At 36.5% G+C, this 25,409-nt stretch overlaps 3 protein-coding genes and 2 long non-coding RNA genes across 5 annotated transcripts; 1 reads left to right on the forward strand and 4 right to left on the reverse strand.

The window, feature by feature from the left end:
- The first annotated feature begins 724 nt into the window (after positions 1-724).
- On the forward strand, positions 725-2,238 carry LOC148911723 (uncharacterized). Its single transcript, XM_089028734.1, has 2 exons — positions 725-740; positions 1,025-2,238. The coding sequence occupies exons 1-2, from the start codon at positions 725-727 to the stop codon at positions 2,038-2,040; spliced, it is 1,032 nt and encodes a 343-aa protein (XP_088884860.1). The 3' UTR covers positions 2,041-2,238.
- A 782-nt stretch (positions 2,239-3,020) lies between these two features.
- Positions 3,021-7,893, reverse strand: LOC148911724 (uncharacterized). The gene is made up of 3 exons (XR_016119603.1): positions 7,733-7,893; positions 6,469-6,768; positions 3,021-4,969 (listed from the first exon to the last, which is right to left on the reverse strand). It is a non-coding gene; the product is annotated as an uncharacterized LOC148911724 (long non-coding RNA).
- A 3,138-nt stretch (positions 7,894-11,031) lies between these two features.
- Positions 11,032-17,000, reverse strand: LOC116300774 (phospholipid scramblase 1). The gene is made up of 8 exons (XM_031709707.2): positions 16,838-17,000; positions 15,829-15,954; positions 15,531-15,608; positions 14,728-14,920; positions 14,504-14,615; positions 14,147-14,249; positions 13,548-13,606; positions 11,032-12,479 (listed from the first exon to the last, which is right to left on the reverse strand). Exons 1-8 carry the CDS (start codon positions 16,902-16,904, stop codon positions 12,441-12,443), a joined length of 777 nt encoding a protein of 258 aa, XP_031565567.2. The 5' UTR covers positions 16,905-17,000; the 3' UTR covers positions 11,032-12,440.
- Positions 17,001-18,378: 1,378 nt separating this feature from the next.
- On the reverse strand, positions 18,379-21,485 carry LOC148911725 (mitogen-activated protein kinase kinase kinase kinase 4-like). Its single transcript, XM_089029286.1, has 9 exons — positions 21,387-21,485; positions 20,765-20,865; positions 20,594-20,687; positions 20,324-20,382; positions 20,016-20,058; positions 19,875-19,910; positions 19,679-19,759; positions 19,360-19,499; positions 18,379-19,197 (listed from the first exon to the last, which is right to left on the reverse strand). The coding sequence occupies exons 2-9, from the start codon at positions 20,774-20,776 to the stop codon at positions 19,114-19,116; spliced, it is 549 nt and encodes a 182-aa protein (XP_088885412.1). The 5' UTR covers positions 20,777-20,865; positions 21,387-21,485; the 3' UTR covers positions 18,379-19,113.
- A 493-nt stretch (positions 21,486-21,978) lies between these two features.
- Positions 21,979-22,685, reverse strand: LOC148911726 (uncharacterized). The gene is made up of 3 exons (XR_016119538.1): positions 22,629-22,685; positions 22,234-22,311; positions 21,979-22,046 (listed from the first exon to the last, which is right to left on the reverse strand). It is a non-coding gene; the product is annotated as an uncharacterized LOC148911726 (long non-coding RNA).
- Positions 22,686-25,409: the final 2,724 nt, after the last annotated feature.

Below are 25,409 nucleotides of genomic sequence, written 5' to 3' on the forward strand. Positions count from 1 at the left end.
CTTCTCGCAGAAGCATTTCTTTTAGTACACGTATGAAGCTGATATAAAGGCTGATCGCCATCAGTTGAAAGAACCCAAACAACATTCTTAAAGCCCGGGGAAGCCATTCAAGTGTTCTTCTCGATCTTTGATTGGTTGATTTTCTCACACCTTCTTGACAAGTTATAATTGTATCTCTTCGTTACGTCTGCAATATTTTCATGCAACTTCAGTGAGAATTTTTTGGGTTTAAAAAATAGCTTTGCAGTTAAAAAATTAAAGGGATTTAAATACTAGACAATGTTACCAAATTTCTCCAGCAATGGACCTTTCTTGATTGTTTTGAACAAAAGGCTCAAATGAAAATACAAAAGAAATGTATACCACAAATAGGCTTTTTGGCTTGAATAGACCTCATTCGTAATGTGACAATGTTTTCCCAATTCAACGTGACAAACGTCTGGGGGAAGGAAGAGCTATTGTTTTGCACGGTTCGTCGGGATATCATCGTTATTCCTTTCGTATCCTTTGCGATACTCATCAATTTTTCGAAGAGTAAAAACAAAAGAAAATGAATCCTCTGGAGGTTTGTCACGCTGAATTGGGAAAACATTGTCACACCACGAATAAGGTCTATTGGTTGTAATGTTTTCCTATTCCATCTAGAAAAATTGGATTCCTTTTGTATTTTAATGTAAGCCCCATATCCAAGATAATTTTGAGAAGGTTGCACTGATTCACCCATATGTCACAAGGAAAAGGTTTCAATCTGGCTTCCCATTAAAGTTTTTTTTTTCTGAGTAAAATAAAGATATGGGATGGAGCTTGATCATTAAGGTATTCACATTTACCACATCCCATCCCATCCCCTCACAAGAGACAAACCACTAATAACACAGCTATTTTTCTATATACCAGGATTTTATTGCAAATGATACTCTTGCATTTGATTCAATCATAATATGATTTGCACTATAATAATAATAATAATAATAATAATAATAATAATAATAATAATAATAATAATAATAATAATAATAATAAGCTGTTCAACAGTTTGAAGAAAGAGCTGCAGACAAGGGATTCTCCTCTCTCATTAGTGATGCAAAGAAATTTGCCCAGGAACTGAGAACAACTCTGAACCTAAATACCCCAGAACCGTCATGTAGCCCATTAGAAGAACCGGAGATACAGATCAAGGGAATGCACATTAAGAAACACCTTAAGAAAGCTGTAAATGAAAAACTCGTGGGGAAGGTTGAAGATCAACATTGGCAAGGAAGTCTACTGAAAGCAAGATGGCAGGATGATCAATTAAGTCATGAAGGCTGCTTTGCATGGCTTAACAAGTGGGTAAGCGCTCCTACCCATTGTGTTGCAGGCATTATGGAATTGTACGAACAGCTAACCCCAACGAGAGTCTACTCCGCCTACAAGACGGGAACAACAGACAAGAATAATGTCACATGCAGAATGTGCGGCGAGGGTTCCGAATGTCTGGCACATGTACTGGCTGGATGTCCGTCTCTTGCACAGTCCAAGTACCTGGATAGACACAACGCTGCTTTGAAAGTGTTTTTCTTTGAGATGCTAAGAGATCTCAAACTCGCTGATAGTACACCCCCATGGTTTTCTGATGTCAAACCTAAACCACTCTACAAATCAACTGACGCTGAAGCATACTGGGATGTACCTGTATATGCTGACCACATGTATGTACGATCTAACCGTGTGGACGCGCGTTTCATCGACCACAATAACAAGAAAGTACTCATGGTGGAAATGAGCTGTCCGTGGGTTAACAACCGAGAAAAAAAAGACAAAGAGAAGACGAAGAAGTATGGAGCACTTAGACTTGAGCTCACAAAACAACACCCAGGATACACGATCTTGCAAGTGAACCTCATTTTGGACGTTCTTGGAGGATGGTCTAAAGAGATGGAGCCTGAGATGAAGAATATCTTTGGAGCAAGATACAAAGATGTATTACTCAGAATGCAGAAAGCGGTATTAAGCTGCACAGTGAACATTGCAAGAACATTCAAATTAATCACATCTTAAGGACATTTCAAACATTCCAAGTATTTAAACTGCATCTTAAGAACATTAATAATTGGTTTTAAGTGATTGTATATATTATTAATCCTGTCATGCTGGTAGGTTACGAAATTACGCCCTATCTAGCTTACCTAATTAGCATTCAAACGTGTTTACTGCTGATAATAATAATAATAATAATAATAATAATAATAATAATAATAATAACAATTTAACAATTTAATCTAAAATCTACTAGCACAAGTCAGGATGCAAGGCTCGACATCAAAGCTGGATCGTTTTGGGCACAGGGAGTAACTGCATTTTTTGATGTAAGAGTATCGCATGTTAATTCCAAGAGCAACCAAAACAAATCCACTTCTACAATCTTCAAGGATCAAGAAAGCGAAAAAAAGAGAAAGTACCAACAAAGAGTAATCGATGTCGATATGGGAACTTTAACGCCCTTAGTTTTTGGTACAAATGGAGGAATGGGGGCAGAATGCCAGATTTTTCTAAAGCACCTTACTGAGAAATTAACCAAGAAGACAGGGGACACATATGCAAGTACTATAACATGGATTAGAGCTCGATTATCTTTTGAAATAATTAAGTCAGTACACATGTGTGTCAGGGGGACAAGAACCCCTTTTTTTATGGACAATGAATTCTTGAATGACTTTAATCTTAACGCCAATGTAGCGGAAATTTAGAAATATTTAGATTTTAATAATAAATGTATAGTTTTAATATAGTATTATATCAGTGTGAAGAGCTGGACTCGTGTTTTGAGCTATTAATTTATTTTACAAATATGTTTTCATAGATAAATAAGTATATATTATATAGATTTGTTATTTTATATTCATAATCTTTTCTTTTTTGTTTTATAATTATAGCAATATTCTTATCACATCTCATATTATAATGAATTATTATTTAATTATTACTGTCAATAAAGTTACTATTATTATTATTATTTAAAAAAAAAATAAATAAATAAATAAATAATAATAATAATAAAGCCCTTATTTCTTGAGGGTAATACTAAATAGTACAAATAAACTCATAGCCCTCCTAACAATTAAAAATTACAAAATATGAGTAGCATGGGTGGTGTTTGCAGCTAACGCATCGTCTTTTACCACTGTGAGTCGACTGGGTCAGGTCGCTGGTTCAAGCCCTGCAGTCGCCACATGTGAATTGAGTTTGTTTGATGTGTTGTTCTCTCCTATGCTATGAGATTTTTCTCCGGGTTCTCCGGTTTCCTTCCTCTGTGAAAATCAACATGTGAGTTGAGTGTTGCATAGAATATTGAATGGTAGTAGTGTGTGTGAGTGAAAAGTGTCCCCAATTAGTGCGAAAGCGCTAAAGCAATTAGACACTTAAATAAAAGTGATTTTTTTAAAATTTTATCATTATGTTATGATGCATAATGCATAAAGGGAAACAAAAGAAATAAATATAACTAATTATAGTAATTGCAAAATAAATATACTAATATCATGGAAAGTTGTGAAAGTGAAAGCTGCTGGTTCAATAAAAGTTTAAAATAACTATTCTTAAAGGAGTAGTAATGATGAAAAGGTAAATTATACACCGTGAAAAGATGAAAAAACTGACGTTTCGGACGCTAGTCCTTCGTCGGAGTAAAAGAGAAAGAAGTTGTAGAAAGGAGTGTATATATGATAGAATAAGACAAAAGAAACCAATGAGAGCAAGGTAGAAGGAAACAAAAACAAACAATCAAAAGACAAAAGAAAAGGTTAGTTGAAAGTAAAGCGTTCATTAATCCCGTTGGGACTAAGAGTGCAATCATCTTTATGATATTCACAATAACGATCCCACCAAACCAGTTTCCCGCCATTTTAATCTAGCTAACCATTCTCTTTCTGACTTCATTGTTTTCGGTCTTTCTTTGCTTAACGGCAACAATGATTGTCGCAAGACCAAAGAAATGCGGCTTATTCACCTATTGGGCACTCTTAGTCCCAACGGTTTTTTCATCTTTTCACGGTGTATAATTTACCTTTTCATCATTACTGTTTCATTAGAAACACCGACGCAGCTCAAACTAGTTTTTAGCTAGTTATATCTTTTTATTCTTAAAGGATGTAACATTTGAAAGTTTTCTGTAATCAACTGTGGCAGACTATTCCATAATTTTGCAGTGGAGACAGAAAGTTATTCCACCTTCAGTTTGCCTCTTAAAAATAGGACATACAAAATCATAATTTGCATATCTCATGCTTCTACCCTAACCCTTTCACTATTTAATATTAATGTATCATTCATATATGGAGCTGTTATTCCATTTATGTGCTTAACAGGTCATGTGACCCTACCTCCCTTGAAACGAGAAGCTGTGTTAAAATGAACATCAGGAATAAAAAGAGCACCTCAATATTAGTAGGGTGAAAGAGGTTTAGGTCATAGAAAGCAAAAAAGTAGAATTAAAAATTTATCATCCATAAGCGTACAGACACATAAAAAACTGATGTCTATTTGTTTTTTGCAATATCAAAAACAATAAAAACTTTTCTAATTTTTAGCGATTAAAACAACCAATGGAAAGAGTGCACACTTGTTGACATCAGCTTTATCTGTCCTGTCATAGAGATTTAAAAAAATCAATCAGCATGTGAGAAATTGGTAAGTTATTGTGATTGTCCCACGCTGTGATACGACAGGGGAAAACTTTGTAGATTTGTTTTTTAAAATTGTAAAACACATGTCTTATAAGGATTTTTTTCTATGGTATATGCTCTTTGCCATCCAGCACATTTTCCCATACAAATCCTCATAAAATATTCCATTTTATATTTAATACCACTTATCCTATAGTCAACATTATGAGCTGAAACTTCACCCCCTTACTAATGTTGAGCTGCTCTTTTCATTTCCAAAGTTCGTTCCTGTCAGTGCAAGTTGTCTATTGCCTGATTACTCATAGCTGGGGAATAGAAAAAAAAGAAAAAAGTGAAAAAAACGTTTGAGTTTAGGCATGGACTAAATATGAGTAACTACAATGATACACTACAAAAGAAATGCCACAACTTCCATAAAAGAAAGTCAAATTTCTATAATTTTCATATTACCCAAGATAATATTGAGAAGGGTCCATTGAAAAATGGTTCACCAGAACATAGACCACTTTTACCAAGATTTGTTTTTTTTACCAAATAACTACTGAGTCAGTCACCAGTCATGATTACAGGCCAAGTTAGTTTCAGATCAGCATATCTTGTTTATGGCTCAATGTTACCGGTCAAAATGACCAGAAAGGCAAACATTTGACTGGGCAAGTTCCAATTGACCCCTTACAGCTTGCCAGAATGTAGCTCAATTTGGAGAACTTAGAAATAGGTTTCCACCTCTCAGGAGATTGAATTGTTTTTGTTTTATCCTCCAAATTGAGCTGCTTTGGCGTCACATGTAATGGTTCTATTCTAGCCCAACATTATTCAAGAAAGGTCCATTATTTTTAGACTTGGTATAGGTAAAATTTCTAATTTTAGCATTTTTTTGGGAGGGCAATTGCTTTCCTAACAAATATATAGTTGCCCAAGGATCAATGTCCTGTTGCTTGCCTTAAAATTATTGGAATAAATTTTTTGTTATTGTAATATTTATACATTCCACCATTTGTCACCAAATCGTCAACAATTGTAAATAAATCCTTTGAACTGACATGGCTTGACTTTTGGGTGGGATGTATGGGTGGCATAGTGGTTTACCGCTCGCCTCTCACCACTGTGGTCCGCGTTTGAGCCATGGCTCAGACTGGGTCATATGTGAGTTGAGTTTGTTTGATGTGATGTTCTCTCCCTTGCCATGAGGGTTTTATCCAGGATCTCCAGTTTCCTCCCTCCGTAAAAAGCAACATGTGAGTTGAGTGTTGTATGTTGTATTAATCCTCTATTTAGCCCCCCTCTCAAATGAATAATAGCCCCCCTTTTTAAACGAAGAAATTTGTTAAGCCCCCCCCTCTCTTTTTAGCCTCCCCCCCCCCGTCCCTTCCCCCTTCACAACTAAAGAATCACGTGTGCTGATTAAAGGTGATTTATTAAAGTCTTGATAAGGTAGATCACTAACATAACCAAAACAGTTTGTTTCTCAAAACTTACTGCGTTTCAACTAAATCAATAAGCCCCCCCTCTCAATTAAGCCCCCTCTCTCTAATAAGCCCTCCCTTAAACGTGCCTGAAATAAATAAGCCCCCCGGGGGGCTAAATAGAGGATTTACGGTATGTGAAGGGAGGGAGATAATGACAAAAGTATTTAAAAAATGAGGGAGGAAGGGAAGGATAGAGGACGGAAGAAATGACATAATTATGGATTTCCTAATTTTCTGATTGTTTCAACAATGTCATCATCACAAACATCGTTACTGTGGGTATCATGCATCCATATTACAGCAATCAAAACAAATAGTCATACATATTAACTCACTTTCTATTTCACTTTCTATAAACTTCTCCCATCTACTTCCAGCTTGATCTCTTTTGTTGCTGAAGTTTTCTTGTTCCAATTTTTCAGTATCTGTCTCTTCATCTTCACAACAACTAAACTCTTCAACATCAACATCTATAACTTTTTCTGCTATCAACTATTCTCACTCTCCTTGTATTTTGTTTAGCTTCTGATCATGCTTTCTACAATCTGGAGCACTCCCTTGGCCATAAATCCTTGATAATGACTGCTTTTCTCCACATACTTCACATAATTTATTCATTTATTGGTCTTTTTTACCTGAAACAAGTTCAAACAATAGTTATATACAATATAAAGAGCAAACTATATTAAGTCTGAAGTGTTTTGGCGGCATGCTAAAGCAACCCTTAAAAGTGTAGTGGGGCTTATGGCTAAACTAGGCAGGGGGGGGGGGGGGGGAGTTGAAAAAATATTAATAAACTTTAGTGCAATTACTAGCAAAATGTCTCTCCCTCGACTCTATTGTTAGAATGAATTCCTTCCTATGAGTGATGTACTGGCCAACATGTTGGTTGACATAACAAAAAACAGCAAGAAAAAATCTTTTGTCAAAGTCTACTACCCAAAGCTAGTGGGTTTTCACCCCTCGACACCCTTCGCTTCATAAGAGGATCAGTTACAGTCACTGGAAAGATTACCTGTCAGGTGCTTGAATATTATGAGAACTGAAAACCTACCCCTTTCCCCCTCTCAAAGAAAAACACATCTAAATTATATCAAGTCTAAGAAAATTATTTCTTAAGCCTTTGGCATACTTCACCAGACTCTAACCCTCTACAGTGACAGATCTAGAATAGATACATTTTTCCTTGTTTTCTTCCTTTCTTATGACAGTATTACTGATATATACATATAAGTTCACCAAGTGATGAGCAGAGTGAGTTGCTTGCTACTGAGTACAAATAATTTTGAAATAACATCACTGACATGAATCGCCTAACTGGTCTAAACAAAAATATCTTTATTACGTTCGAAAAGAATACAGAGTTCCCAAGAAAATCGACGAAATTTTTAACTCGGGTTGAACTAGAATTTTTTAACTTGGGACCTAATGGTGAACTTGCTAATACAAAAGTTCTCCGTGCCCCCTCGTTTTGTAATCAGAATTAGTTTCCACCTAGAACTTTGCATTTTAAAACTGCAGGAATGTGCAGATTTAGATTTGCTTTAGTTCAATTTAATAAAAAAATAGGCCAGTGCTTCAAATTAAAGATAAACTCACTTGATGAAATTGAATTCTTTTACACGAAAAATACATCAAAACGTTAAATTGTTCAACCATTCTAATCCACTGGTGTTAAAGAAATGCTTCTTTACGATAACGTAGTCCAAAATCTCTCTTTTTTGAAGAATATTCAGAGCAAAAAGACAAGCTTCCATGAAAAGAAAAAAATAACACAAAAGGATCTCTGTATTGGTCCCAGTCCACACTCGGTTTGTCAAAGAATGATCAGGAACGCCTTGTCATAATTGACTCCCGCACAAGATTTTTAATTTTATAAATATCAGTTATTACGATTATTACAGAAAAATATATAAATGAAAATCATGAAACAAGAATAGTGATGTTTTGTAGATTAGAAAATTTTAAAAATGTAAACAATTGGATAAATTTAATGTTGAGCATAAAAATATGAACAGCCCTATTCCCTAGGGATGTGTGAAAAATACTAGATAGCAGTATTGCAGCTGGAAATTTCTTGTTGAACATTATTCCCTTGTCGAATATGACAGAGAAAATTCGGTTTTGCAGTGGATATGAAGTCGCGAAAGAAATTGTCAAAGTCCCTGTTGTGTTTCCATACATTCCCTTATAAGAGCCTTTCGATTACTAAGCACGCTGTACATCAGCTGCGAGCTCCAAATAAATAGTTACAACGACTATGGAGCTCTGGCTACCTGCGCAGATAGATAGGGTCTACTAGAGTGCAGCATTATTACTCTTGTAACTAAATATAGTGATTTGAAACTGAAAAGGATGCCCTTAAATATATTCGTTTGAAAAAACGATATTCTTAAAAATGGTCAATGTGATACCATTCAATATGGTGATTTGAAAAAAGAAAACTCTTGCAAGGATACTCTTAAATACAGTCATTTGAATAAAAGGATACTCTTAAATACGGTCATTTGAATTAAAGGATACTCTTAAATACGGTCATTTGAATAAAAGGATACTCTTAAATACGGTCATTTGAATAAAAGGTTACTTTTAACTATTAACTATTTTTTTAAATATAGTCTAGGATTTTCTTATTACAAGACTACATCCCGGGGGTAGTTTCACCAAAAGAAACAAATCAATATATGAAACAGATCAAAAGAAACTTAAAGGACGAATATGGCTTAACAGTTTATTGGGAGCTTCAAAAGTCCTTACACTGGATTCTAATTATAAAGCATGAGATTATGGTCAAGGATCTACTTTTTCACATCTATTGGTGGTCATAGCTAACATTAACGTAAGATTTGTCAGTTTGAGTTTATTCTGACAGAGATATTCTCTATTTGATGATTGAATTGACTTTTTTACTAGGATCCTGGGTTGCATCATCGATTTCTTCTGTCGGCAACGAAAACCATTTCAAAAAGAAAGCAAAGGACATCCTTTTTTAAGGGCTATGAAATAAGGAAGAGATGCTGTACGCTTGATAGGCTCTTAAAAAGGCCGAGTTCAAATTGATAGTGCTTGTCTTTCCTCGCGGGACACAGAATAAGAGCGAATTCCAATTGATTGGAAGTATTTTATTTTCTTAAAGAAACTTCAAGCGATTCTCCACAGCTAATAGATAATTTTGCTTGATAGATTAAAAAAATTCAGGCTGAAAATCTTCTTTGAGTAGGTGTAATGCTTAGGCCACCCATCCAAATACTAATCCTCCTTGTGCTTGACTCAGTATATTCGATGCCCAAGTTTTTCCCACTGGACCACACTTCAATATACGTAATCAGCATAACAATAGCCGTGAAAACAATGCACCAGATAGACTAGACTTTTTGATGTTATTTTCTCAACCGATTCCGTGCGTGGCAGAGATGCAAGGGATTAGCCGATATGGTCTGGGGGCCGGCTGGTCTCTCCCCTGATGCTTCGGCTAGAACATTTTCTTGCGTAATTCGTACACCCAAGGGCAGAAGGATTTAATCGCCGTCAGGTCCGAAGTCCATACGACGCCTCAGCTCTGCGGATGTCTCGGGGGTATGGCAAAGTAGAATCGATTTTTTTGAGGTTTTTTTTGTGTGGGTTCGAATCCCAAGTTATGCACAAAAGATTGTTCTTTTTTATGCATTTTTTATCATAGCTCCCGAAAAAATTTTCTGCCATGTTATGTCAAAGTTACTACCTGCGTAGGACTCAGGCGAGAACGAATTTCGACCTTACTACTCTCCCACACAGGAGTAGGTGTTTGGAATCGAACAGTAGGAGAATTGATTTAACTAATACACCGTATGGTTTGTGATGTTTAGAAACTGACGTTTCGGACGTTAGCCTTTGTCGGAGTAAATGTGATATCACGATGTCAGGTTTAGTGAAAATTACAATGAATGTCTTTCATTTAACTTGAAATTTTTAAGTTTTTATTTTTAAGAGTTTTATGTTTTTGTATAGTTTATTTTTACCACAATGAAAATAATAAAACAGATAGCATTACTTTTTTAGCAGCAAAACAGAAAATAAGATGGCCATAAGATATATAAGGGGAGTTTTTTTTCGGTCGGCTAGCAGTCGTACCCTACGAACACATAAATTAAGATATAATAAATAATAACTATATCACCTCGACTGCGAGTATCCCATCTAGACACAACATAATGGGATACTCGCAGTCAGGTGATTGAGAAAGACTAAGGAGAGTTTAATATATTCTCAGGGGAATTTTATTCAGTCCGTTATAGTTATCGTACCCTATGATAGCAAATAAAAGGCGCTTATTTAAGCGCACGTGGATACTACTAGTAATCGCTTTATTTGATAGTCATCTTTTTTGTTTGTTAAGAGATCGGATTTAAATTTCTGGCAACCGACCACAGGAAACACAAGCAAATAACAGTGATCATCGCGCAGAATTCTATTGTTCTATGCGGCATGTACTTACAGTTGAGTGATTTTCAAAGATCGGTATAATGACGGTCGGTTAGCACTAGTTCACACGCTTCAAAAGGACGGTCGGTTAGCACTAGTTCACACACTTCAAAAGGACGGTCGGTTATCACTAGTTCACCCCCTTCAAAAGGACGGTCGGTTAGCACTAGTTCACACACTTCAAAAGGACGGTCGGTTAGCACTAGTTGACACGCTTCAAAAGGACGGTCGGTTACCACTAGATCACACGCTTCAAAAGGACGGCTTCATTTTTGGGCCCGAAATAACCAAGGTAAGACAAAATAATAATAAGTCTTAAATTTGCTTCCAGTTTCCATCTTATATACAGGTTGTGCCATTCAATTTCTGCGCACTATTTGCTTTAGTTTCCCTGTGTGTTCCCATAACATACCGGCTACATAACATCTCAGACTACCAATGTTCAAAATTTTATTAGGAAATATGACGTCAAATAACGCAGGAGTGATGACGTCATCAAACAAAAAATCGATTCATTCTCACAATTTGGTTTTGTGCATGAGTAAAACATAAAAAACCCCTTAAATATTTTAATTCTATTCATACGTTTATTTTGCAGTAGCAAATCACTATCAAATATTCAATTGAGCTAATACTGATCTTGGGTTACCTGTGGTGTTATATGTATGTGTCAAGTATGCGACTTTGTACATAATTGAATTGTCTGGAATAGTCAAAGCACCTAGTGAAAATGGCTTACTTCGTATTGTAATGGCAACTACTTCACATGCTTGTAAGTAAAGTGCCTATGATTATTTAACAATTATTGGGCAAAGGCGAAGTGAATGTTAGAGAATATTGACTGATTCATGAGCCTTTGAATGTAAAAGGTTGAAATATTCATCATATTCACTTAGCCTGAGGTGAATAATTGTTTTAGTCAGGGGCGTATCCAGGGGATGGTCACAGGGTGCCTGTTACCCCCCCTTTCAAAGGCAAAAAAGATCTAACCAGCCATTGTTGCAGTGTGTGAAGATTTGTTTAGACTTAACTTAAGCAGCAGTGTACGTTGTTCTGCTCCCCTCTATCGACCATGATTCTTTTTCTTTAAAACAATAGATTGCTATGACGTCATAGTGACAATTTGGTATGTAAGGACCTCCCCAATTATTTTTACTTAAAATTACAACAATAACCCATGTAAACTAAGATCAACTGCGATCGGCTGTGAAAACTATATGCTGAAAGTAAACTTGTAAGTTTGTTTGTCCGAATTTCGCCTTTGTCTTCGTTTTTATGACGTCACGACTGCGCTGCGCTATTAGCCTTTTCATAGTTTAAGAATGATTCCACTGCGCATGCGATTTTATCCCGAATTTCTCACCTTTTGTCTAAACCTTCTTTTGTTCTTGATTAAACAAAAGGTGAGAAATTCGGGATAAAATCGCATGCGCAGTGGAATCGATTCTTAAACTATGAAAAGGCTAATAGCGCAGCGCAGTCGTGACGTCATAAAAACGAAGACAAAGGCGAAATTCGGACAAACAAACTTACAAGTTTACTTTCAGCATATAGTTTTCACAGCCGATCGCAGTTGATCTTAGTTTACATGGGTTATTATTGTAATTTTAAGTAAAAATAATAAAATCGGTTCGTATAATCCTCGTAGCGGTTAAACAGAATGCAATGTTTGTCCGAATCTTTAAGCTATTTTTAGAATCAGTGCGCTGCGCTATTACAAATCCTGGATACGCCCCTGTTAGTATATATACTTTTATACTTGAATAGACTTGAACGTTGCTTATTATTGGCATTCATAACATAATATCATTAATCATAACACGCATTCGGTTGATTTCCTTCATCATCAGTTATTGTTTTGCTGGCTTTCAAAGTACATGAAGTCCTAAAACACAAGACACAAATAAATCATTGATCAAAATGACTAGAGAATGGAAGGGGGCTGCATGACTGTTACAATAAGTTGTTTAAGGTGTCAGGTGTCTGATTTTTTAAAATGATATTCAATTCAGATCCCAATCCCATCTACACCTTGGTATTACAGAGTTTTTGCACTGGTATGTAACCAAGTTGAAAACTGGTTGATAACATACTGGTTGAAGATTTATTCGAGTTTGTTGCGTTACGTTTGTACTAGCCATATTTGGAATGATGATGTAAGTGATCACGCAACAGTATTCGTAATTTGAAAAATAAATCAGTTCTGCTCCAGATTTTGTGCTGTTTAGTTGTGTTTTTGTTTAGTCCAAGTTTTAGTTTTAGTCTCACTTCTTTTCCTGCGACCTATCTTGGAAAAGACCTGCAATGAGTTTCATCATCTTTGCCGTTCAACATCCACTTGGTCACAGGTATAACAGATGTTTGCACTGGTGATTCATTAGAACTGTCAGCCAATCAGAATTGAGTAAATTTTTCATGTATATTATTATAGAGATATACCGGTAGAGTAGATTTTTATGGTGCCTCGCTTGAGTGCTTTGTGTTTGACCAGTGAACCGATGTACCGAAAATGGTGAATTACAAGTAATCTTACAAAAAGGAAAGAGTTCTGTGTCAAATTTAAGGGCCCTGTTGAAGTTTAAAATGTATTTGATTCCTCAATTAAATTTTGAGGGTTACTCAGCAGATTTGGTGCACACTCACTTTGTTGGCTTAAGGTAATTCCCTTGTTTTGCACTGCACGTTTTTCTGCATATGCAACTAAATGTGAGGAACTAACAAAGTTAAGGCATTTTTCTTCAGGAAACTAAATAAGCAACATGTTCAAAACAAGTTTTTTTATTTTTTTATCTGACTCGCCCCAGTTTGCACTTGGAAAAGACTCAGTTTCGACTATTTTGAGATGTTTTGTCAAGATGTTTAAGCTCATGGAATATGACTTCTAAAACATATTTTAACATAGATTTTAACATTTTAACAATGTTCAATGTTAAATGAAGCTATATATACTTACGATAAGGAAACAAGCTGCCATCAAAAGTGCTTTTATCTTTACGTCCAAGTCCATTGGAACTAACAATATATAAAAAAAAGTCAACTAGTACTCTAAATTATAGAATAACAACAACAATAATATATATATATATATGTGGCCTTCTGATTTACTAAAAAAATTGATACATTACTAAGATTATCCTTGAGGTTTGACCCTCGCACACTAATTTATTTTGAGAAAAATCATTAGCTCCCTCTCCGTTTTTTCCCTGAAGGGGGGGAGGGGTGGGAAGCGGCTGTACACAGGCTAAAAATCATTGGACTGAATTAAAGATTTAAAAGAATTGAAACCGTTTTTTTTTATTTCAGTTCTTTGACTGACAGTCATTAAAATGCCAGTCGGCAAATGAGACATCAAACATTGCAGGTCACACTTCAACAATAATGGTAGTAATTTGAATCCTTGTTTTGGCCAAACAAGGAGATAAAGGGTCTGTGAATAGGTCACGTGATGCTTATAAAGTCCAAAACCTGTTCGACCAGAGACCCTAGAGGTGATCAGAGGTCTACACAAGTGTCTTGGGAATCGATATATGCCATGTAAGGTTTGTAACTTACATGTTATTCCAAAGTTGTCAGCATCTGTGAACATCTCCCGAACAAATCCAGTCCACTGCTTTGTGACTTTTCCTACTGTCACGGATCTGTCACGAGACTTTACCTACAAGATAATAATTACAAGTTATTATAAATACTAACATAACACAAATCGATTATTTATTTAATCAGAAGTAAACTGCTTCACTGGGATGTTAAATGAAATAGTATTCGGCATGAAGGATCTAGAGCTACACCAATTGTATTCCTAAGCCCTACTTCTCTCATGTTCTACAGTTCACACTATGTTTATTTCACACTATATAAATATATACATGTGTACATGTTTTATATTCCTTAATCATAACTGATTAGTACCTCAAAATTAACATCACTGCCACAACTGCACGGGCAGCAAGGTCCATCAATAGTCAGAACTACTTCACCATTGGCATCTTTGACTGAAAATTTAGGTTTCCAAAAAGTCCACCTGTGTATATGTAATAATAAATTACTCACTAAAAGGTTAGTTATCACTAATAATTCCCATTCAATAGTACATCTGTCAGTAATAGTAAAAAGCTGTGTTTATCATCACTTACTCTTGTTCCACAGTCCCAATAACTGTGCCCAAAGGTGCCTGAACCTCAATTGTTTGCAAGCAGCAAGGACAACAGCAGCATTGACAACGATATGGCCGTGAAAGGTGAATAACTTCTCTCTGGAAATTGTCTGTAATAGACATCTCAAAGGGCCGAAGAGGACCACAACACCATCTTGTGCAGCAATCAGTTTCTATGTTTGCAATCAATAGAGGTTATTTACAGGCCATGATGTCTGGATAGGGAAAACAGCTGTGACCAGGGTCTTGAAAATAAATGGACCATGGATGGCCCCTTTTCCAAAGGAGAGGGCAATTTACCTTTCCCCTATCCAGACCAACTTTCGGATGGTAAATAATTTTTTACTTTTTTCCCCCAATTTACTTTACTTCTATTTCATTTATTTTTATTTTATTGCCACTATACACTCATACTGTATATTTTACTTATAACAGCCATTGATATAACATGACCTCTGATTGGTTAATTAATGAGCGCTAGCAGGCATCCAAAAATGGATAACGCACGCTGACGTCAGTTGAGTAGCTGTATGCGCTACATAATGCAGATTTCATTCATTAAAAAAAATATATTTGAATTTTTTTGAGTAACAAAGATTAATAATGCTTTTGCTATGCTATAAAAGCATTGGTCATCGATTCCATTAGCATGCAACCATCGTTTTAGGTGCACTTGCTCAGTTGCTTATAACCACTCAAGAAGTTAGATTTGTATGAGGCGTACAGAGACATGGGCACACATTTCATATTCCTTATTTATATACAAATTCAATTTCATATTACCTTCTGTGGCAAAATACACTTGCTGATTCAATGAGTTGCAAACTCTATACTTATTTCTCATTTCACAGCCAGTAAACACTAGTGAAATAAAAAAAAGATTTCATTTTTAATCATACATTATTATAATTATTAGATTATTATCAAATTTTAAACCCTTTTTAGAATCTTTGTAGCTAAAATAATGTAAAAATAAATAAAAAAATTTAAATTAGGTAGCTCACAATGTCATAAGTTGTTGTATAATAACTCCTTAAATATAAAGCAAAGAAAATCATCAATTTAAAATATGAAAACTAACATTCTACCAACTCTACTTGTTGTTGTACTAGAATCTGATCAATCTGAGTTAAATATTCCAGACCAGGTGGACAGCCAGGCGGTGGGGGAGGAGCTGCCATCCATACTTGGCCAGGTTGTTGCTGCCCTATTGATTAGAATACAAATTTATTTCATCAATTTCCTTTCATACTAAACACTAAACAAATACATTTAAGACCCCATCCACGAGTCAAACATTTTGACAACATTTCCCAAAGCATCCAAAGCCCTGAGGTCAAAACCATGTTTACATACAAACATGCATGCGCAGCGCTCAAAGCGCATGTTCAAAAGGATCAATTACCAGAGAAATAATCTCGGGTTAAACACGAAGTAAACAAAACTCCGAGAAATTGAGTAAATGGATTCATATTATCGTAAACAAGCTAACTAGTCACTAGACAGTGAGAGTTTTTCCAGCCACAACCAGTTCTAATTTGCCTTAACCATTTATGCAACGTAAACACTAGTAAAGCCTGTAAAGTAAATAATTATTGATCCAGGATCATGGTGAATATGTTTGAAATTCGTCATCACAAGAAAGCTGAAGCTTAGTTATAGATCTATAAATTTAGATAATCTATTAACTATATGTGGCTGAAGCAAGCTTATTAGCTCTACACTAGCTATATCAACAAACGATATTTTTAGCCTATGAAGCAAATTCAAAGTTACATAAGCGTAACGATATTAACCAAAATGCATTCGTTATTTTTTAAACCGTCGTTAGCATTTTTAATAAATAGCTAGAGAATTCCTTTTATGATTTACTTAAGGAAAATTAGAAGCAAGACAAGAAGTTGCTTGAAAAATCGCTTAATCCTTGACCTTAAGTACATTAGTGATGGAAGCCAAAAACCGATCATCGGCGTTTAACGTATTATAATTGCGACAGAAGAGGGGAGTGTTTACCTGCAGAAAATAGTCAATTTTTATAAGTTAGCTCTAATCAAAACGATCTAAAATAGCAGAAGATTACAATAAAGTACCTGGCTGTTGTATGACAACTTGATCCCCTCCAACACCGTACTGTTGCTGCCCTTGAACACCCTCCATCGTCGTTTGACTTTCTTCACCTACTGCTTACTGCCCGCTCCGCAATTAGTAACTTACTTTTGAGCATGCGTTGTGTGAAATAATACAGCTATTGATAGATGATGACGAAATGTTCTATTCTAAGCGATTAATTATGCTCATAAAACAGTAATGATGAAAGGTAAATTATACACCGTAAAAAGATGAAAAAACTTAAGTTTTAAGTCTTCTAAGTCTTCTAAGTTTTTTCATCTTTTTACGGTATATAATTTACCTTTTCATCATTACTGTTTCATTAGAAACACCGACGCAGCTCACACTAGTTTTTAGCCAGTTATATCTAATTATGCTCATAAATTAGTCGAAAGTGGCTAGGCGTGGGATGGATTAGCACCTGTTTGTAGCCCAGAAAAAATACGCAGCAGAACCGTGCTGCGAGGGTAATCAATAAATGTAATACCAATACAAGCTCTACCACTCTTCTTGAGTCCGCAATGGGATAATGTTTATACACGAAAAGAGCTTAATAAATCCATATACACTGAGCAAGGGCGCTAGGGCAAAAATTGGTGGCTTTTTAGCCGTTAGACTCCGTTATATTGGTGTTTTTTTAGCCGTTAGAAACTGTTTAAACTGTTACTCATCTGTTCTGTTATGTGCTGGCTTGATTTATTCAGTTTTCCCGTCTATATACGCCAAAAATACTGCTGTGACGAACGGTTTAATCGTACGTAACGAACTACTATATCCTATACCTGCCTCGTGACCGCTTACGTAAGCGTACGCGTCGGTTGATAAGTTAATGAGTTAATCCAAATCCCCCTAAATAACCAAGAGGCGTTACGTACGATTAAACCGTTCGTCACAGCAGTATTTTTGGCGTATATAGACGGGAAACTGAATAAATCAAGCCAGCACATAACAGAACAGATGAGTTTCTAACGGCTAAAAAAACACCAATATAACGGAGTCTAACGGCTAAAAAACCACCAATTTTCGCCCTAGCGCCCTTGCACTGAGCTTGCCCATGCTTACTTGAACGATTTGTTTCTTCTTCATTTTTTTTCGTTTCGACCTTTCAAGATGTTGCAGGGAACTGTGAAAGGGACTATTGCTTACTCTAAACATACAGCTGCCCTGAGAAGTGGCATATAAACCAAGGATTTGCAGAACCAAAAGAAAAAAAGGAAAAGAAAAAGAAAATGAGAAAATAAGAAAGAAGGAAAGAAAGAAAAGTTTGCGCTGTGTAGTTTTACGGACGCGATTCACAACATGATATTGTCGCCACGCCGCCATTAGTAGTCAGTAGCCCGACAAAAACTGCTCTAAAAAAGCATGCGTCGGTGCCTGGGTGCTGTTTAATACTTCTGTAGTTATTATTATACTGAACTGAAAAGGTTTGTCTTTGACTTACAAATGTTGTTCACTAAGTTAGGTAAACAAGCGGGGAATATGACAGTCTGCATTTTACAGTATTTGTATTGTTAATCCTGACAGCAGTTTTCAAATATTTAATGCTTTAGTTCATATTCAATGGTTAAAAAGTAATTCAACACACCCTTTTTTACAGATTTCTGCCTCCTTTGCAAGGCACAGCGATCTAGACTTTACATATCAAGATACTTCTTATCTACCTTGGCAAGTGGAATACCCCTCCTGAACTTGAAAGAGCTTCCGTTGGCCATAATAACACAAAATATCAATCGCTTGACTATCGTGTCATAAGCACTAGTCCATGGTCAGTGGTGCTAAATATCAGCCAATCCGAGGTTAAGGAAAAAACTGGGTGAAGTTGACATTGCAGTGCATTGTGGGATTATGTCAAGGGCACGAAATAGACGCCCTCTTGGAAATATGTTCCCCAAACAGTCCCAAAATGCACTGCAATGCCAACAATAAGCGATTCCTCTACATAAAATATCTTCTACAATAATATAATATTGGAAGGCCGGGCTAGTCAACCAAGGTATATTATGGTCTGGCCTAAAAGCAGTTACTTGCACAAAGGACATCAGTTTGCTCCTAAATCTAGTCCAGAATGCAATGCGATCGTTATCTTAGAAAAGCCCCACATGTTATATTTATCATACAGTTCTATATCAGATAAAAGATAGATCGATTCAAAATTTGTCCAGCAACATATCGCCAATTGTACCGTGATATGGACACAATATCACAGTTATTCTTTTTCATGCGAAAAGAAGAACGTTAAAGAATGTTCGCGATCATCTTAATAGCCAAAGTTCTTGAAGGATTTACTCAATGTCAGGAAGTAAATCTGGCCACTGGAAGTTGATCGAGAGGCGAAGAACACCTAGAATAGAAAATGAAGATTGTCTTATATCAAATACAACTATTCTTTTATCACTTTTTAAAAAATTATACGGAACAAATGTAAGCGTTAAAACATAACATGATATGGCACATTAGTGCAATATGATGATGACACTTGCTGATGCCATATTTAACTAGTTACCTTTTCGTTTCTTTCACAGAGGAATCTAAACGTCTGGGCTCTTTTGTGCATGAAGACTCCATCCAACAGCCCTGTCTCTACGGAACGTACTTCAATGGCCTTCTCGCCCCACCCCATTATCTGACAGCTACCAATACTTGCTGCAATACAGAGGTAATAACACGTTGATACTTTATTGGATATTTAAGAATGTGCCCGAGTACCGGTAATATTATATACTGCGAAGATCAGCTCAATTTGATACACTACAACCACAGTACAAATATATAGTCTATATATATTCTCATATACAAATAACATATCCATAACTATATCGTACCTATTGCGTACGGCGTCTCTCCCCATTGCATGGTAGCGTGTCTCACTAGTTGACCATCAGTATCTACATATACTCCCTCAGCTGTTAAATCAAAATTAACAAATTACTCGACAAAGGTCGAAATCAAAGTCCCATTACTGTTTTAGAACACAACTATTAAAACTACTTAAAAAAGAGATGCTAACAAACTACTTACTATTGTAACACAACAAAAGTTCCTTGCCACTTGAATCTATAAGGAAAATTAAAAGGGGGTAAATCAAGCTTTGGACAAAAACCATAACAGGCCATAAGTAGAAGCACCATTTGTCTTTTATGACCTCTTGTTCTTACTTACTTGGAAGTGTTACGATAGAATGAGGATGGAATGGTTCTTGTAACTAAAATGTGGAGAAAAGATTGTCAAAACTCTATTATTATGGTTAGTGTTAGGATATTATTGATTGAGACATCACTAATTCTAGATGTTGTTTAATAGATATTTGCAGTCCGTCAGAATGCAGCTCAATTTGGAGGACATATCAATAGGTTTTCACTTCTCGGGAGATTGAAATTCTTTTTCGTCCACCAAATCGAGCTCCTTTGACGTCACATGCTAAAGGGGGTATATATCACTAAATGTACGTGACCTACCGACCGACCTACCTTAGTGGGGATGTACAAATCGATGACGGTAGCGGAGTCCAAGTCTACAGCATGGAAACCTGTTAGACATAAATACCTCAGCTCTCATGGTATAATTATGAAAAAATACTTGTCTAATATTTTGGAAAACACTAAAGGAAAGGCTGACTGATAAATATGACAACTGAACATTTGTATAATTCAACAAAATGTGCGTTGATCTATCTTCCATTTTGTCGTGTATTGTTGGAATACAAAAAGACATTTTGGAAGTTTTCTCTACATACTGACCTACTTTAGATGCGTAACAGACTTTGAGTTTACTGTTCTCCTTCTCTATCGTCATGTTTAACAGAACTGGCTGATGTTTTAACTCGGGGAACGACTGACAACAGAAAACAAGATAAAGTCGTGAGCAAGCGGAAACGCGCCGCATACCAGTTTACATCACGAAAGTCTCACCTTGAAAGCCATAAACTTATGGTAAGGTTTGGGTGCCCATGCATACACTTCAATACTAGACTGGGTGGCAAATGCAAGGAACTTGATTCGATGAAAATTCACTAGATTGAAGAAAAAGAACAAAATCTTAAAATTTTATCGACAGCCTGAAACAACCCTTGCAATGATCAAAGTCAGGGTACGGTAATGACAGACTAACCACTCAGAATGCGTGTAAGAATGATTACTCTTTAAAGGTCCAATCAGAATATGTGTAAGAATGATAAACTCTTTGAAGGTCCAATCATAATGCGTGTAAGAATGATTACTCTTTGAAGGTCCAATCAGAATGCGTGTAAGAATGATTACTCTTTGAAGGTCCAATCAGAATGCGTGTAAGAATGATTACTCTTTGAAGGTCCAATCAGAATGCGTGTAAGAATGATTACTCTTTGAAAGGTCCAATCATAATGCGTGTAAGAATGATTACTCTTTGAAGGTCCAATCAGAATGCGTGTAAGAATGATTACTCTTTGAAGGTCCAATCAGAATGCGTGTAAAAATGAATTACAATAGCAGCCAATCATATATATATAGTCGTATATATTTCTGTATGTCTATCTGTTTTATTTTATATACGTACCAACTTTATAGTGGATACATCCCTCAATATCACCCACAACTGTGTAGCCCCGCTGACCACGATGATTACCCTGTAAACAACAAGACAACTCTATTATCCATAGACTGCATATGTCAAAGTTGATAGTATTAAAATAGGAGGTAAGCTAATAAATCAATAACAATTCGTAGCCATATTATTTAATATATTATTTAATATATCACTAGGTTAAGACAAATTTCAAATTTTATTTATTTATTACTAACATTTTTCTTTGGCTGGATTTGATAAATCGGTATATCAAGTTAGATTTATATTAAATATATTTTTCTAGATTTTAACATATTTTTTATAGATTTTATTTTTATTCTATTTATATCTTGCCTGGTGATCTGTTTCCATATGGGGTCTAGGACTCCTTTACGGATTATCCATATGGCTCTTTCTTCTTCTCTCTATTTTCTCTTTTATTGCCATTAAATTGATTAAATAAATAAATATCGTTTGTAGGACCGAACCTTTTACGAGTTGTACGCTGCAAGAAGTGTTTGTCTAATCTATGTATTTACCACTCAAGGGTGGACGGAAGGTTGGCCTGTTCAAGGTGTTCTTACCTCTTCCCCTTTAATATTTTGGCTTTAAGCCAGGACAAGTAGTACACTCTTAACTTGTTTCGCTTTCCTGGAAATTAAGACAATTAAGAAGAAAAGCAATCAAAATAAAAGATGTCTGGAAGCATAAACGCAAGTTAACACAATGGTAACTCTTTATGTAGATTAATTTACATATGCAGTACAACAACCTTAAAGTACTTTAGCTAGCGATGTGGCACGTGGGAAAAAATAAATAAAAAAACGCTGTCACTTACCGCTAATCGTAATGAGAACATTTATGCCCTCAAGAACATCGATCTGTTGGAATCGTCTCCTTGATATCAACTGGAATACTAGGGGAAAACATATCACATTAAAACGTATTTACCAATACCCTATCCCTAAAATAAATGAATGAACGAACGAACGAATGAATGAATGAATAAACGAGCGAACGCACGGATGGACGGGATGGGTGGATGTATCGACGGATGGGTGATGGATGGAAGGATGGGTGGACGGAATGGTGGACGGATGGACGGGATGGGTGGATAGATGGAAGGATGGGTGGACGGAATGGTGGATGGATGGATGGATGGATAGTTCAGCAGTGTGAACCTCTATGATAAATGCTTAACTAAGGAAGAAACCATCATTTTTCAATATCTACCTTTGCCATTTCCACTTCTGTCAAGTAAATATAGTCCTGTTTTCTGTGCCAATAAGAAGATTCACCCATGGATACGCAATTAAATACATCTACGTTAATTAGTGCATTTCTGCAGGGAAACAGGACCCCTGCCGCGAGGACAGAAGAAATAAGAGCCATGATTGATAACCACCGTACTGAGCTTAACAGAGGTTCCTTAAAAAGAGGTAAGATAGAATACAGAGTAGAAGGACAACCAGTGTAAATGAATTTACAAAAAAACCGACTCCAGGCTCCGAGAAACGATTTTATATAATAATGTATCTCATGACTGCTTCCTTATTCTTCGGCGCTTGAATCGACTTTACCCCCACAAAAAGCACCGCAAATATTCTGTTCTAAACTTTACTTGTACTTCGTATTTGAGGCATCTGAAAAAACAAAACATATCATGTTATTTTCTAAAGTTAGAAGGCCAAAAAAAGAGAGTTAAGATCAAGCCAGCGCCAAAAAAGCCACATTTGTCTAGTTACCGCAAATCTTCTTGACTTTGCAACGAGTTCTCTAGGGGTCAAGATTAAATGACACATCCAGGGGAGCTGGGACTGGGACCAAAACCCAACACTCGTTGCTTAACATTTTTCTTTTCTTTAGCTGGTTTTGCACTGCGGCAAAAGATGAAGTATGGACTCGTTGATGATGCTGGCTGCGAGAACGCTTCAGGGAATAAAAAGATAAATAACATATGGCTGTCATGCTAATAATGTAAAGGGACTGGGACAGCATTGTTTGTTTGCGTCATCAGGACGAAGACCGTAATGCATCTAATAAAAACGTCAATGGAGAGGCTCCGACCGATTCCTCTTATCAAAGTTTTGCTGAGGAATCTTACGATTTGACCGTCTTAAAAATTGTCTCGAATCATGAAAATATAAAAATGACCATTCAAAACGAGGTTTCAAATATATAGGTGTTCGTAAAGCGAGAGAAGAGAAGATTAGCACCTTACCGATGATGGAGGGATGAGGGGGTTGCTTGTGTAGCTGGTTTAAAACAGCCGGCAGGTTGGTACGTCTGGTAGGACTTTCTGATTCTGTCAGACTGGCGGTAGATTGAACTGGACTGAAGAATGTAATGGAACAAAGCATTGTTAGTAGATATTTGGGCCATTAACCCAGCATTCCATGACACTACTACCCTTTCTGGTACGATACTCAATATTACTCCGAGAAAAGAAAGAAAGCACCCGAAGTTCAAGGAAGTTACTGTGGGCCGTCTCAATCAGGATGTCTACCGTACATCTACTGGTTTGTTCGTGTCGTCTAGTCTCAGTGTGCGTATTATTCCGTGTTCTTATCCTATGCTTCTGCTTTTCTTCTAGCGGCAGCTATCATCAAAACAATTCAATCACATTTGGGTTTTGGTTTATACTTAAATATGGTATAAAAATATCCATTTGTATAGGAAAAGCATAGTAAAAGCAAAAGATCCATTAAAAATATATGACGACCGCAAAATGGATTTATAACAATTTACCGTGACGAGAAGGAGCCGTATAAAAGTATACAAACAAAAAAGGTCCCTTTGAGTCGCTAGGTAAAAAAAACAGCGCCTGCAGAACAACGAAAGTACACAAACTAAACATGCCCCGGGAATTTCGCCCAACCGCATTCATCAAAGTTACTGGCATAGCATGACTTACTGTCGTGTTGTGTCGTGTTAATGGACGGGCATGGCAACGCCAGCGAGGGACAAGGACGGCAGTGACAGACAAGATGGGGGGAAGAGAACCAAAACATCTCGGCCGGGAATGGGAGAGTAGAAGAACCCATACCCTGGTGTTGGGTTGTGCTGTGGGGACGTTTTTTCTGCGTTCGTCCTACATTTAGGACCTCAATATAAACCTCATTTTTTGATGTTTACCTTATCGTTTCTTTACCTATTTATTTTATCAATTGACCAGTGCCTCCCTGTCGGCCATTTTTCTGACCTACGTTGCGTCAATACGCCATCAACCTTCCCTTTTTTTAGTATTTTCCGAGTTCCTATTGCATGTTGTTATCTGCGGTGCCTTTTTTTCCCCTGCTCTGACCCCTTCCGTTTCTCTACGGCGTCAATTATTCTTTATATTTTCTACTTATATTACCACCCCCCAATATGCATGTGTTGGCTATAAATTTCTATATATAGAATAAAATATCATTCACCATGGAAATTATGATACTTATTCATTTGTAAAAAGACCACGACTTTCGATAGCAAACTGCAAGTTACAAATGACTGTCAATCGTGAGACATATGAATAAGTTCATCATTAATTCATATCCAAGTTTGTAAAATGTAGTGGATTGTGGTAAATGATACTTTACAGGACTGCAACGTGTTACTTCGATAATGGTGGTTTCATTGTGGCTGGTTGGCTGCCAAATAAAGATAATCTAAAATAGATATAAAATTTTACATGCGATTAGTTCTTTGATTATTTGTCTCACGACGGACTCCTATCCCGACGACCTCTCCGACACTGCCCGACGACTCTCGCAGAACTCTCCGACGACCTCCCGACGACTCTTCCCCACGATCTCCCACGACTCTCCCCACGACCCTCTCCCACGACTCTCCCCACGATTCTCCCGACAACTATAAACTTATAACTCCCTTGCAATCCCCCTTGCATATGTGATGTCAAAGCAGCTCTTGTCTGAGGCCAGCACAAAACAAAAGAATTCCCAATCTCCTGAGAAGTGGAAACCTATTGTTCTGTTCTCCCAGGATGGAGACGAATTAATCATTTGTTTTATG

Source organism: Actinia tenebrosa, unplaced genomic scaffold, assembly GCF_029948245.1.
Source record: "Actinia tenebrosa isolate PJP-AT-01 unplaced genomic scaffold, QUT_ActTen_1.0 PGA_scaffold13__45_contigs__length_12533684, whole genome shotgun sequence".
NCBI classification, from domain to species: domain Eukaryota; kingdom Metazoa; phylum Cnidaria; class Anthozoa; order Actiniaria; family Actiniidae; genus Actinia; species Actinia tenebrosa.